Source organism: Ixodes scapularis, unplaced genomic scaffold (assembly GCF_016920785.2).
Source record: "Ixodes scapularis isolate PalLabHiFi unplaced genomic scaffold, ASM1692078v2 PGA_scaffold2__306_contigs__length_199485367, whole genome shotgun sequence".
Classification (NCBI taxonomy): domain Eukaryota; kingdom Metazoa; phylum Arthropoda; class Arachnida; order Ixodida; family Ixodidae; genus Ixodes; species Ixodes scapularis.
The window spans coordinates 18598258-18613539 of record NW_024609857.1 but is presented as its reverse complement, the minus strand read 5'-3'; the positions used below and the strand labels follow the sequence as shown (position 1 = coordinate 18613539).

The following is a 15282-nucleotide window of genomic DNA, read 5'->3' as shown; positions in this document are numbered from 1 at the left end:
CACAGGTGGGTATTAATAAAACTAAATATGCATTTATTCAGAAAGATACCCGAAATAACATGCCGTACATATATTTTTAAATAATTCTTCTTCCCTCATACAAGTAATCAATGGAATAGACTTCCTGGCACTGTGGTTACCACTCCCGTTGAAAACATTGAAGGTGCTCTGAAGCAGGATTTTCATAAAAACTTACAATGATGTTTTTTTTTTTAAGTAGGTTATGTGTTTATTTTTTATGTGTTTGTATACAAAAACGTTGAATGATAATTTGTGACTTTTTGTGCGTACCGTATTTCGATGATGCAATGTCAATGAATGTCTTTGTATTTTATTTTGTGTACTTTGCTAGACCAGTGTGTCATGCTGCTGTAACAGATCACTGATCAGTATTCCCTATTTGTGTATATTAATGAGTAAGTCACCTCCTACGCCAATGCCCTATGGTGTACTGTGGGTAATTAATAAATAAAATTAACGAATTGGTATACTAACGTTACTATCATTAAAAGCATGTCAAAATTTTATCGCGAGAAGTCATTTAAGGCGTCAAGTGATTTCTGTATGAAGCTACTATTCTAACCTCTGGAATACAAAACATATTTTTGTATCTACACTACTCCTTGTGTTGAATCGTTACATAAATAACGACAAATATAACTCAGCACCCACAAGTGTCCTTAAGATATTGCCCAACAAATTCTTACGCAATTAAAGATTAGTGAACAATAAAGCACCTTCGTTTTGAACTTCATATTTATAGTAATTAAGGCATCCCCTTGTATTTCTGCATTAAAATCTTCATCCCCGAATGAGGTACGATGGGCAGCTCTACAGTTACCTAGTAAGTATATTTACCGAAAAAGGCATTACCTGGACTTAATTTAAAAACAAATGAATAGCGGTTCAAGTCATGTTACTTTTCCTCGACAGGAGCCTTTGGATGGTATACGTCTCGCTAGTCCTTATGGGAAACGGTCAGGCGGCACTTTTTGTTTGCTCTTATTGCCAAGCCCTAAAGCGTGCCACGTAAGTAAACGGGACTACATTTAAATAGGTTTTTAGGCATAATGAGGAAAATTTAGTCACGGAAACTTTTAGTTTCTTTCCGGCTAAACTCATATTAAAGTGAAACGTTATTTTGCTAGGTGCTCACCACTTTGTGAAGCCTGATAAGTGAAGCTTGATAAGCGTGGCCGCGAAGCTCGGTGCAGACTGGTTAACGGGGGAGGTCACGTGACTAGAGGTGTTCGCGAGGAGGAGCTCTATTTTGTGAGAACACTGAGTCAGAGGAGCTCGGGATTATGGAAGGCTCTGGAAGATCGCAAGGTTCATCGGCCTCCCATAGGTGAAACTGAGGGTATAATTAAACGTTTGTGATGCTATAACCGTTTTTACGTACGCAACAGATATTACAGCAATTTGCCGTAAATATTTCATGCCCCGTAAAAATGTCCATTAGTACACATTGTATCCTGAATATGCCCGGTAAAAAAATTATATGACCGTTTTTAATAAACCCGTGGGAACATATAAAGAAATATAAATACTCAGGAACTCATTCTAAAATATATAATATAAATTCTGATATGTTTATCGGGCAAATCAAGTATGAAATGTTTCTCGCTTCGAAAGGGTAGAACCTAAATTATGCATACTAAAATCACTTTGCCCTTAAAGAGACAATAAGTACAGAAAAGAGAATGAGAAACACGCATGACTCTTTCAAGTAGCAACGAACTATCTGGACTATCGTTGCTACCGGAAAGGGAGATGGGTGTTTCTCTTCTTTGTTGCTGGGTGCTTACTTTTTTCTTTTTACGCTGTAATTACGAACAGGTTGAAGCTCTCATACTTTATGGATCGCCTAGTCATCGCGTACTCCGTTAGACTTTATTGATATATGCATAAGGGCAAGAAAACTTTGAAGTCTTAAACTATGAGGAATAAATTAGTTTCTCTCGCGTAGCCACTTACACTAGAGCTCTTAACTGTCATTAAGCCTTAACTCAATCGCGATCAGCTGGAGTTACACGGCGGCGCTAATCATCGTTGAGCCACTAACGATCATTGAGTTTAACTGAGCTGGAATACCTCATCGCCCCAATAGAGCTAAAGATGACGGCGTCGGCCGCATCGCCGCCCACGGCCGGCGCCGGCGAAGCACTTACTATCGCGGAAAATTGTGGGAGGTATCCAGAAATTGTCGTAGCAGCAAAAATGGTCCGAATATGTATGATTCGGGGCTGCCGCTAGAACGATTACGGCAAGTCGCACAAGCCAATGCTCGTCGAGGGCGGCATTTGTGATGTTGGAGCCGTTAGGACTTTCCTTATGGCTGTATCTCTTGAATTCGCGTGAAACATTCTGGTTATGGGGATTTGAGATCGAGTGGGGCTAGCGCACACCAGCTCGGAGCACTTCGAGCGAGAGCTCGCGCTGCAGAATCCAAGGATGCTGTGTTCAATTTCTTTCCCTGTTCGTTTTGATCTGTATGATCGTTGTACCGGCATGCGGTCGTGTATCACTACTGCGCGGTGCACGTTAGAGACCCCTGGCTGGCAGTCGTATTGCAATGGATAAATTGCTCCCCTACAGTGGGTAACAATGTCACCCTCTCCTGGCATGCTAAACTCCTGCTGTATAAACAACTAATGACTAATTTGTTTTGTTTTTTCGTTGGGATTATCATTTCCTTACTCTAAAACAAAATGAAAGAAGTTCATTTTAGTATGTTTTAAATGTTTATATTGAAGAAAAATGTGCATGCAACTCATTTGTATCACTTTAACAGAAAGGTAACGTGACATCAGCTTTGGTTTCGTTTCGGTTTTAACTGTGTCCCGTGCATGCATCTCAACTGGGTTTGTTAGGCCTGTTTACCGTGTAACTTAGGTGAGCTCCGTGATAGTTGGGAGACCTCAACCATCGTTGGCTTAATGACAGCTGAAAGCGCTAGTGTAAGCAGAGTATAAGTCACATTAAAATAGTTCTAACTAGGTGACGAATAAATACGAGCCTGAGCAAAATTGCCACGAAAAAGTTATAATTAGAAAGTAATCGCTTTCCGCGTTTTAGGCATTCCCCACCAATGGAGCGATGTCAGCATTCACGGAGCGGCATGTTTCTAGATTCTCATTCAAGGTTGACCGTAGGGTATATGCATAGGTCTTTCGGTTTCGGGTTTTTGTATTCTTTTCAAAATTGGGTGCTTCGAGGTAATGGGGAAAAAATCGAGTTTTTCATTTAATTGTTATAAAATTCGGCTTTTCCATGTTATATTGTCACAAATGAGAATTGATGAGGCCATGGTAACTGAAGGAACTAAACGTTTAATGGGGGAACTTGTGCCCAAAAATTAAAAAAAGGAGCAGAAGAAAGCAGAGCGTCGCGGGCGTCGAAGTCGGTGTGACAGCAGTGTCGAACGCTGGGTAGAAACTGCGCCTGGCTCGCCACGCGGAGCGCCTTTTATACCGGCGTGTGTTTCTGAAACATTCGGCCCAGAACGTTCGGGGCGTAGAATAATCTAGTGCCACTAAATAAGCTACGCTTCAGAGTAACGACACTTGGCCATATTGTGTCTTAGAATCATGGTTGCCAGTTATCTGAAGCATTATCTGAAATCACAGGAAAATCTTTTCTGCCCCCAACCAGTGATTTAACAGTTCGCTACAGAGAAAATCAACATTACATGAGCGCCCTAGCACTGAATATAATCCTGAGGAAGTCTCACTTTTGAATCATGACGATCGGCAGTTGCGTCTACTCTACACAAGCCCCAAAATGGCGGCGCTCACAACAACGTAGGGGAATGGAGTGCCGATACTCTTAGCGCACTCATTTAGTGGCTCTAGAATATTCGTAACTCGGTGAAACGAGAAAGTTCTTGAACTTGCGAGAATGACAAGTAGAAAAAATAAATAAGAAACAAGTAAGTCCCAGAAATCGAACCTTGGCTCTTCGCGTGGGAGGCAAGCACGATAACCTTTAGGCCACGACCGCGCTCCGCGCGCGGCAATATTTAGAAATATAGAAATATAATTAAGCGTTGGCCTGTTTGAATATATATATATATATATTATTTTTAATAAAGTACTGTACACAAGATAGCATTGAAACGAGAAAGAGGCTCGCATAGGCTTTTAAATTTTTGCATAAATAATTGTGGCTTACATAATATTCTGCGTGCGCAGCATCTGTCTCCATCCCAGACCTATCCGCTTTTCGAGAGAACGTTCTTTTAGCATTAGAGCTTACGTATATTTAAAATGAGTGTTTCCACTTTTTTTTTCGCAAGCTGAAAAAAAAAAAAAGGAAAAGGGGAAGGGCGAATGATACTTCACAATGAACAGGAAGGTTACATTTGAGGGCTCGAATTATGTTACGGCAGTTCATTGAATTCAAAAGAATCTAGGAGTGTTCCTGAAGTCTGGAGACGGCGCATGTGTGTCCCTACCAATTCGTTATTCCCTGCAAAATATTTTCGGGCCAAAGTAATTGGGAAAATGTTGGAATTCAATTTCCGAATTTGGGGGAAATTCGGGTTTAACCCGATTTTCAAGAAGAGTGTCCGAGCGGTATATATAAGAAAATATCGGGGAATAAAAAAAAAGGAAATTGACAGACTTTAGAGATATGTGCAAGTCTTGATTTTCTAAGCGTCTCCTTGGACTTTTCAATGCAAGGTACCTGGGACGTGAAAGTCTTAAACCAGAGGCACAAACAATAAGAAAAAAAGAAGAAGTTGTGCATAAATTGAATGCATATACAATGATTAAGCTCTGAAAAATATATATAATCAACTCTTTGAGCGTCGTTTTTTATTTTTATTTTAAGAGAGCTCGGTTACCCCGACAACATTCGAACCTCGGGATTTGTATCATCTCTGGTTTTTCCTTCTCTCTTTATTGGGTAAGTAGTCCTTTCTTAAGCAGTTCCTTTCAAGTGTAGCCTTATGTTCTGGAAGAAAGACAAAAGTCAATTCTATATATTTGTTTCTAATTCACGTTGTCATTTCTTTATTGAAACCGTCAGATCATTAATTGTGCCCTGTAACATGGTCACTCGGAGCATAAGGAGCGCGAAGCGTGCAGTGTTTCGAGCATATCATTTTGATTCCGCAGCCAATGAGATCGAAGGATTAGCCAGTCGGATCGCCGAAAATAAAAGCACAAAGTGAGGAGTGTGTAGAATATAAACCATGCCTCGCGTTCGTAGGGCATGGTTTCCCGATACCTGTTGGTATATTTGGATTAACGTTATCATCGCCTCGATTTATTATACCTTAAGGGCTCTTGTGGGCATTCCACGGAAAAAAGGTTGGGTATAAAGGGATTACGTGAAGGCAACGAATGTACTAAATGAATATTTTAACATCGTTATAAAAGTGTTTAAGAACGCCATAAACAACTATGTACTAAGTCGTCGAAAAAGTGAGAAAGTCGGGGTGTGTCTTTCGAACGTCGGACCTTTAGCTCGCACTCGATGCCTTCTAGTGTGCTTTGGCTGCTCATGCACGCACGAAGCCCACGAGACGCTGAACATTTATCGAAATTGAGAAGCTCGCGTTTGAGGCGTGGTAACTTAAGCTCCTTCCCGCCGTTCACACTCTGTGGCTAGAAGAAGAAGCGACTGATGAAACGACTCGCTATACAAAATGCAGCACAAAATGAAACGCGAGTTCTTGTCATCAACAGAATGTGACGCCTTGTTGGCAAAGTTATTTTATGCACTTACGTGTACATCCACGTGAGCAGGCGTATTTTCCTGAGGAGCGCTTGACTGGTGACTATGCGTTCAAACTAGTGCCGACGTCACGTGCACACCCGCGTTGAGCAGACGGGTGGAGCCGATGAACGCAAACAAGCTGCCATTTTCGTCCTGGGTCATGGTTGTCTGAGTAAAAGGAAGGAAGAAATCTCTTTGTCATGAATGGTAAATACTAATAAAAAAAAAAAGAATCTGCTGTGAACAAATGAACGCATAAAACTGACAGATGCCTGCCCACCGCCAAAAAAAAGCGACTTGCTAAAAAGAAATAAAAAAAAAATATATATATATATATATATAATTTTTTTTTTTAAAGAAGCTGGAGAGGATTTGGAAATAAAAAAGAAAAAAGTTTTTAGTGGTGAATTCTGGCGTATTTTTATTTCGTGAATCTGGATATCACGTTCGTTTTCCCCGATAATGTGAAACTACACGCAAACAAACACGAAGAACCTCCGACGAGTCGTTACGTCATACCGAGATATTATGGCCGCCAAGCGAGGTTCGCTCTTGTGGGCAGCGCTTGCAATAGGACCTTTAGCAAAGCAAAGAAATATCACGGCGCCGATTCCAAACTCTGCAAACTGGCTGCGTTTTTTTTTCTTTTACTTCGCTGCGCGGTTTTTTTTTTTAGGCAGAAAGGCGTGAACGATGATCTCACAAACCGAACCAGATTGACTGTTTTTCTGCAAAAATACAGCCGTCAACAACAAAAAAAAACACAAAACAAAACAGATCGATATAAAACCCAATCCCCTAAAGGGAAGCTAAGACTCACCTTGAAAAAGAACAAGTTAGGGGCGAATCCTGACGTATTTTTATCCTGTTAATCCGAATACTTCGTTCGCTTTCTTTGAAGATCTAACTAAACGCAAGAAAACACGAAAAACCTCCGACCAGTCGTGACGTCGTACTAGCACGGGTACTGGGATCTTTGAGCCGCCAAGCGCGTGTCGCTCGTGCGGGCAGCACGTGCAATTACAAGCGTGACCCCGCACTAACACCAGTCGTGACGTCTTTTTTAAAATTTTTGAATTAAGCAAGAGCGCGCGTGCATAGCTTTGATACGCGCTGAACATGCGCGAGAGTGGAGTTCGGAAAACTCGTAATATGACGTTACCCTCCAGAAAAGAGGAGCTTCAGAGGTATTTTAAAAATGAATTACTGCAGCCTCCGTGCACCAAATCAAAAATTAAAAAAAAAAATCTCGATATTCGTGATACTGGGGGTTAAATGAAGTCAATTTTTATGTTTTTCCTCAATACAAAACCGCTTCAGTTTCCCTTTAATTGCGGACTCCCTACGATCAAGTTTAGGTGTTAAAAGCGCTAAAAACCGACGGACGAGTAGAAGAAACACAGATCACAAAGCGCGTTTTTTTTTTTTTTTTTGCGTTTTTAGCGCCTAAACATGTTCAACCTCCTAGCTAGCCTAAATTGAAACCCTTGTACAATTTCTACGCTTAAAATAAATTAAGTCAGCATATGCGCGCGTGCACGAGGATTCATTGTGACAGCTCGCGCAGTAAAATTGACTACCATAGCTGAGAGCACACGCACATAGCGTTCCCCGAGGATACTGCATTCGAGCGCGGCGTATGAGCTCTTCTGAATTGAAATTTGTGCAGTCTTCTTCCAGGTGTCCCATTGTTTTCCTTCCCGAGTGATCCGTAGTTCGAAGCGACCGAGAAATCGTTGTTAAAAGTGAGGAGGGAAAACAGAATAACAGGAAATATACAGGGTTATAGAATAAAGCAGTTCAGTCAGGCTCGCTAACTCTCGAACGTTGCTTGTAGCCGCCGTTCTTGATGCGGCAAGTTCTTCCAAGTGCACTGTAAACGACTTAATATTCACAAGGAGCTATTTACCGCAAATTTTGGGACTTAGAAAACTATCGCAAAAAATAAATCACGAAAATAAATTAACCTACGGTGAGGAATGCTAAACGTAACATTCCAAGTCGCGAAATATAGTGCACGCCAAATACTCCTGAAACCCACACTTAGATTTTGCGAAATATTGTGGCCGGCAAAATAAAGGTTTAGCAGGTCATTTCCACACGAGCGGTTCGTCGAAGAACACATCGGAGACGCCACTGCGCATGCGCGCGACAGTCGTTGGGGACGTCGGGAGGCTCTTTTCGTTCGTTTCTCCCATTCCGGCCGCTGGAGTCGTCACCGGAACTCAGCAAGCATCGTTCACGACTCGGGTAAAAAAACAAACAAAAAAACAACAAAAAAACAACATGGCGGACGGTTGGGCGACTGATTTCGCCGCCCCAACCGAGCGTTAGGCTTAGGACAGAGGGAGGACATTTGCCATCCTGTTAGTCTGCTTCATTTGAGAGGTTGAACCAAATCCTTTCGAGGACTGCTTACAATGGTAAGCGATCGTGAATGCCGTAAACTGCGCATGCTAGTAAATTTTTGCGATCCGCGGGCAGACTAGCTGCTGTGGCGACCGCGACCAGACGAAATGATTCGGTTGGACGGCACACAACGTGAGCGATCGTTCAAGTTCAAGGTGACGGAGACACACCACGTACCTTTACGGTCGTTCAGATGCTTTTTATTTTATCTAGCTTCGCAGCTCTTCACATTCCGACCGGCAAATGTTACGTCGGCCGTCTTGTTTACATCAGTCGTACGCCGGAAACACGAGCCGCCACGGATTTACACGTTGCAAAATGCTTAACATATTTACTAGAAGATGGCGCCACCGGTCAAACACAACCATCAGCATCGTTCACAGGGTTTCGCCAGTTTCACGACTCACTAAATTATGTCAAATTTCCCGTACGATTGCCAGCTGGTGACCAGCTGCGCCGTTCGTGATTTCGCAACCGTGGGCTCGAAAAACGACTCGCTAAAATTTCCTAGTATTTGCTCTCAACGTCGCCGAAAGGCCTAAGAGGAGAGAACGTCTTGTCGAAGACTGCCACTGCAACCGAAGCTGAAGACGTGTTAAGGGACGCGATCGTGCAAACATCCGCAGCGATGGCGTCACAAGCACCTGAATTATCGATGTAAACCTCATCGCCAACGAAGACGCGACAAGCGACTCCATGGATAGATAGATGATATTGGCTATGCCCTTCCTCCCCTACTGAAACAATCCATTTCTTTCCCTCTACATCCCGGCAACATCACCGGGCCAGGGAAAGAACCACCAAGCTTACCTTTTGAGGGATTTAGAAAATGCAAAATAAAAAGAAAAAAGGAAAACGCACCTCTGCCTAAGGGAGTCGTCATTTTTCCTCTTGTCGTCCTTGTTGGGGTTCTTTACAAACCCAGACCCATTGAGAGACAGGGTTGAGATTTTGAGCGGGAGCCACGCGGGATGGAGTCTAGATTTTCCTCTGTCTTCGCTGCCTCTAATCGTGCTAGTTGCTTTTACCAATTTCAGTTTTCGCTAGTCTCCTACCACCGATGCTTTCACCCCTTTTTTGTTACATCAACCCTTTTAGAATTCACCCTTCCATCTATTCCTCCAAAGTTCAGGGCCCCCTCGACGTCTGTTCACCCCTCAGGGAAGGCAGGTTTAAGCCCCTTCAACCTCAAAACCAAACGTTCCATAGTTTCGCTCTCCGTTCCACATATGAATCAAACTTTATCTATATATCTTCAAATTTTGCCCTAAAAGTCTTCGTTCTTAGTACGCCAGTTCTAGCCTCAAACAGTAACGAGCTCTCCCGAGAATTATCAGTTTCTTTCCTTATTTTCTGTTTTTGCCATGTATTCGTAGTCAAAGCTGATTTATCCTGCATACTTCCTTCCCACATCTTTTCATCCGCATCCTTAACTCTGTCTTATACTGACGTCGTTTCACTGCCCGCCTGTAAAAATAGGTTTCGGAGCTTTCGAGTCCATTTCGTCCACTTTGTGTTCAAGCTTTTCATGTATAGGAACTTATATATCATAACTGCCCACCTCATCTGCTCCATATCAGTTAGACTTTGGTCAAAGTTTACTTGCTGCCTCTCAGCTCTCAAAGTACACCCAACCGATATCCACCTGTACCCCTTCATTTGGCGTGTTACCATGTACCCCTAAAGCTAACCTGCCTACACTCTTTTGCCTTAATTCTAAGCTTGACTGTATTTCAGATTTCATGGACTTTCCATACCCCCATCACAACTTCGTATTTATTGAAGTTCCACAATTCTTTGTGTCTCATGATAGCCGAATATATTTTACCCTTTTTTAGTACAATATCTTCATGTTCATTCAGATATTTTCTTCCATCCTTAAGCCGTACATCCAGATATTTGTACTTCTTTACATGTTCTATCAGAGTGTCTTGTATCTTCAGAGGTTCCTCCTTCTCGTCGTTAGGAACTAGTATCCCAGACTTCTTCCTACTGAAGCTTAGGCTAAAGGGTCCCCGTCCCCGCCACAAATTCTAATTAGTCCCTGCTTTGTCTCTCGACTTTCTGCTACAAGTAGAACGTCATCTGCATACATCAGCCCCTGTAAAACTTAATTTACTTTTTTCCCTTCCTCCATGTCAGTCAGATCAACTCCTAAATTGCATTGCTCTATTTTTTTTTTCTCCATTCCACTAAGGTATTTTAAGAGAGCAGCGGAGACAATGGACAGCTACGCCTAAGTCCTCATTTTATTGCTGCTGGTTTTGTGGTTTCGGCTTCCCAAGTTATGACTGCTCTGTGATCTTCATATATCTGTTCTAGAAACTTAATACGTTTTTTTAATTTCGTTCATATATTTCAGTTGATCCCAGAGTTTTGACTGATTCACATTGTCGTACAACAAATTCACGCTTTCTTCAGAACGGGGAAAGGTTCAAGGAGACGAGGTTACAAACGGAAGCGCCGATGAGGATTGAGTTACCGTACCGTCACCGCTCATGTTCATAATTTTTCTTTATCCAGTTTTTATCCAGTTCTGGAGTAATTCTATTTTGCGTGTTATCAGAGCTAACCGTGTGGATGGGGCGTTATATTTCGCTATTTAAATGAAGAATCCTTCGATGATTTCAAGTCCGAATCGCTAATGATGTGTTCCCAGAACCTTGGCGCTGCCAAGGGTCAACGTTGTTAAATGAAAGAGTGTGGTTGTCTGTGAAGGTCCTCCGTGTTCTTAATATTTTCATTTGAAGTATTCATAATCACAACAAGCTCGCCAGTCTACTCAATCGCCGATGTAAGAACGAAGCCGCGAAAACAAAGTCGCCGTTTCGTGCGAAGGTACGTGCCTCCACGGAACTTTCAGTCACAAACTTGAACTGCGCCTTCGGTTTTGGTCACTCGTCTTGTGGGCGACGTGGTTGTCGTTTACCTTACTCGTAGTGTGCAAATTTGGAATGTCAACTAAGCTCCTGGTCCACGATAGCGAATCGGTACCAGCGGTGAATGTACTGGCGATCGCGGGCGCATACCTGATAATGGCAGCTCCTCGTCTGGTCGGCCAGCAGCACTTTACGGTGCCGTTAAGGCAGCGGCTCATTATTGGCAAGAAACATTTTGGAAAGGGTCTGTTGCACGCTTTCTAGGTATCTTACTCCGCACTGGCACAAGTCGTGAGGTCTTTTTCTGACCTTTCTGAAAATAGCAAGAGTGCGCGTGTATAGCTTTGATAGGCGCTGAAGATGAGCGAGAGGTAAGATTTCGAAGACTTTGGATATGACGTCAATCTCTGAGAAAGAGGGGCTTCAGTGGTATACAGCACCGCTTCAGTTTCCTTTACCTTACCGTCGCACAAGTAATTACCGCCCTCTCCTTTACGAAATCCTCTTCCTCCTTCTATTTACATGACTGTGACACAACAAACAGAAGTGATAGCGGCAGTTTGTTTGGGTTGATGGGCTCCCCCCGTTTGATTCGAAATAGACGAGCCGTTAACGTCAGCCCTAATGGTTGAAGTTAGGGCTTGTCAATTTTAATGGGCTGAAGCAATAGTTTCGCTTCAACTGTAGTTGAAGTCCAAGCACACACACAAGCGTTCGTGAGAAAAAAAATCACCCTCACGCGTGGAGTTGTTTAACAGTTTTATTATTGAAGCAAACGCAAGCCTTGTGCGTTAGCGTTGCGTTTTCCACACTGCGCATGTGCCGTATGTACATAACGCTGCGAGCTTTAAGGGTGGTTCACACACCCGTGTGAGTCGGACAGAGTGCACGGGTTGCTAAGGCAACAACTGCGTCGGCTCCAACCAAACGGGGTAAAAACCGGCTTTGTTGGAGCCGACGCAGCTCTTGCCATAGCACCCCTTACGTCGGAAGCAGTTGCAATTGCACTCGGTCGAACTCGACGCAAGTGTGTAAATCAGTCTTTACCATGGTGGCCTTTACATACGTATGGTCGCTGTCGATTTTCGCGTTCGTACGCAGCAGACATCCGCGTTCCCCGTCTCGTTGCTCTCGTCACGCGCGGGACAGCGTGAGACTCAAGGCCCTTGCGCACAGTTGCGCTTGAGAGCGTTTCAGTGCGTTTGACCGCGCTGCGGCTGTGAGATACCAGGACATCCCTGCTTCTTATGTCACGTGCCAAGCTATTCCTTAAACTGGATTCCACACTTCCTACAAAGCACAGTAGTGACTGTGACTCGTTTTCGTTTCTCGACTCAACGCAGTCAAACGCATACATACACTCTGAAACGCAACTGTGAGTAGTGGCCTTCAGATAAGGGAGTTTTCGTAGACTGCGTTGCCCCCTCTGCCAAGCCCTCCTCAACAAAGAAGTCGCTACTGCGCCTGCGCCCTGATGGCCTTGGCTGTACAGCCCCGGGTATCGTAGCGGGTTGCGGAGTGCGTTGCGCGACGACGGAAACGATCTGCGAAAACTCCCTATTGGCTTCACGGAATACGGGCCTTAGATTGCTTGGAGCAGTGTCCATGGGGGCATCTAGATGGCGCTGCAACTGCTTTCGTCTGCATTTGCGTTCCGCTGTACTAAAAGTGCTGGTTTGACGCGTTCCGCAGAGTTCCACTTAGCGTTTGCGTGACTCGTACGAATTGCTAAAGCAAGGAACCTTACGCTATGTTTAATATCTAGATTAACTTCTTGCCTGACTTTACGTAATGAGTAGGACCAGCCAAATTAACATGTAAGAAATATTGCAGGAGCAGGATTCCACGTAAAACGTTACACTTTGGGTATTCGATATATTCAGAAATGTTCACATGACATTGTCAATGGTCCAGAGACAAAACACGTAAAGATGCGTTTTGCGGCACGCGTACACACCAGGATGTAGTACTGCCTGGTGGTTAGAAAACGATTGGGATATAATAAAAGACGTATTCATGTTACAGAAGCTTAATTACTTCGCCCATTGCTGGATATTTGGTCGGCACCTTCGGCTACAGGAAAGGATCTATGTTTATGTTTGTTGCTCTCTTGATGTGGGTACGTATTAAGCAATAATTCATTTTTCACCCAATGCTTTTGTCTTGCTACTTACACTAAATGCGTTTTTGGTGCGAAGACGAAAAACAAAAGCTTATGATATGTCACATGTCCATGCATAGTAGCATGATGTAAGGCTTCCTTCGCCTCACACTTATGCGGGCCAAGCAAATTTAAAGAAGATAAATAGTAAACTAGTCCTCAATAGGTCTATAGAAAAAAATTGGTCGTAGGAATTAAATTGTCCGGTTATTTGCGCCCGGAAAGCGGACTTGTTTTCATTTTCCTTTGACATGACTGTATTCAACCCATGTGCAACCGCTTACTTAATCGATACAAGACGGGCAGTCATGATTGGAAGTGCTAATTTATCCTGTTTAACATATGGATGTGGATACTGTAAAGGTTAAAAAATGTTAGGGCAGATAAAGGTGTCACAATACTGAAATGCTCCACTAGTCATGTTGCTGATAAATGTCAGCATAAACTATTAGCCTCTGCATGGAGCCATTCATCCGTCATTTTTGCTTACAGACGCCCATTACCGTGTTCCAATGGCAGCGATCCAACTGTCTATCAAGAAAGAAAATCACCATCACAATTCCCGAAGCATGAGGTGGCAATTAAATAAAGATTTTTTTTTGTATTCTTACTGTCTTATTTAACTAATAACATAGAAGGCAGCATTCAAGAATGCAGATCACCTCCACATAAAGAAACAGACGCCAGCAAACCTTTCACCCTTACCGAAGGGTCTACAATGTGGTGTTCAAGCGCTCATCCATAAAGCACGCAACGGTGCCAGCCTCACTCAGGACGTCCTCGATGAGGAAGCCCACCTGACGCAGATGACCCAGAGTCCCAGACAGTAAGTCCTCCTTACACACCAGTTCCAAGCGTGAATCAATGCAGCCAGGTGAAGCTCCCCAACCAGTGATGACCTAGCAGTTCTACATGCTCTGCAGGCTCTGCAAGCGAAAAAGCGGCGTATATGGAAATAAAAATACGATTGAGCGGCACGCGCCGCTCAATCATATGCTCAAAGACGACGCCGTCCCTGGCGTCGTCCTTGAGGTCGTTCTAGACCTCTAGGACGACCTTACTTGTCTCATTACGCAAAAACCTGGGGCCGTTCTGCCCGAAAGTTGACCCTAAAATTACATCATCAAGCACGCGCCGCTCACGCTCAAGTGCGGAAGCGTGATGTCACCACCGGAGCGCCGTGTGTAACTGGTGCGCTCCGGACTTCATCTGTGCTCTTTGTGTGCTTCGTGCAATGGACTGTGAGGCGACCGCGTGTACAGCTGCGGCCTTGACATCGGCAAACGTGGGCGCCCACGCAAATACACCACAGCTTCCTCAAGTATCCTCCTCTAGGCGTCGTTCTGAACGTCGTCCTAGATGTCGTCCTCTAGGCGTCGTTCTTGACGTCATCCTAGACGTCATCCTTAAAGTACGACCTACCGAATCGTCTTCTACCGGGGAAAAAACCGGTTCCCAGTTTCCTTCTCTTCATTCCCTCTCGCCAATTTTTCCCCTCGTCTCCACACAAGAGCCGATCTCTGAACTATTCCCGGTAGAGAGAAGGAGGGTCTCCCTCTTTCTCATGTGAAGCGGAGGAATTGAGGGAGAGTTTCCTTCTCTCCGCTTGTTGGTCGGCCTTTAATAAGGACGTCATAGAGGTCGTCTTAGAAGTCGTCCTAACGCCGCCCTTGACCTCGTCCTCGACGTCTTCCTATACGTTGTCCTAAACTTTATTACGTGTAGAAACATCACTCGAAAATTTTATCCGCGGTACTATGTTTTCGCCTTCCTACAAGTCAGCAGTCTTGAGTGTCCTCGAGTATTTTTTCTTTAATTTTATTAGTTGATTTGTTTCCTGGCCTTTCCAGTATTAATCCAGGCCGTCGAGCCATCTTTGCCGCAATAAAGTTTAATAACAACAACAAACACAAGGTTGTCCATGATTGGCGCAATTCATAACGAATAAACCCGCTATGTTTAAATGGAACCATAGAATTCCATTATTAGCTTTGATCGGGCGTAGTTTTACGTTTACCTTTAACTAAACCATTAGCTGGGCGTCTTAAGGTTGTTTTACTGCTTACATTTGGGACAAAGTCAAATAACCAAAATGAGAAAGAGAGA

At 43.6% G+C, this 15282-nt stretch overlaps 1 protein-coding gene across 1 annotated transcript in view; it reads left to right on the top strand.

Moving 5' to 3' along the window:
• LOC115318485 overlaps positions 1-13749 on the top strand; it is a 37343-nt gene extending 23594 nt beyond the window's left edge. The window contains exons 6-9 of the mRNA XM_040504006.1: positions 934-1029; positions 4837-4911; positions 13041-13134; positions 13669-13749. Of these exons, the coding sequence (XP_040359940.1) occupies positions 934-1029; positions 4837-4911; positions 13041-13134; positions 13669-13749 (346 nt within the window). The remainder of the gene's footprint in view (positions 1-933; positions 1030-4836; positions 4912-13040; positions 13135-13668) is intronic.
• The last annotated feature ends 1533 nt before the right edge of the window (positions 13750-15282 follow it).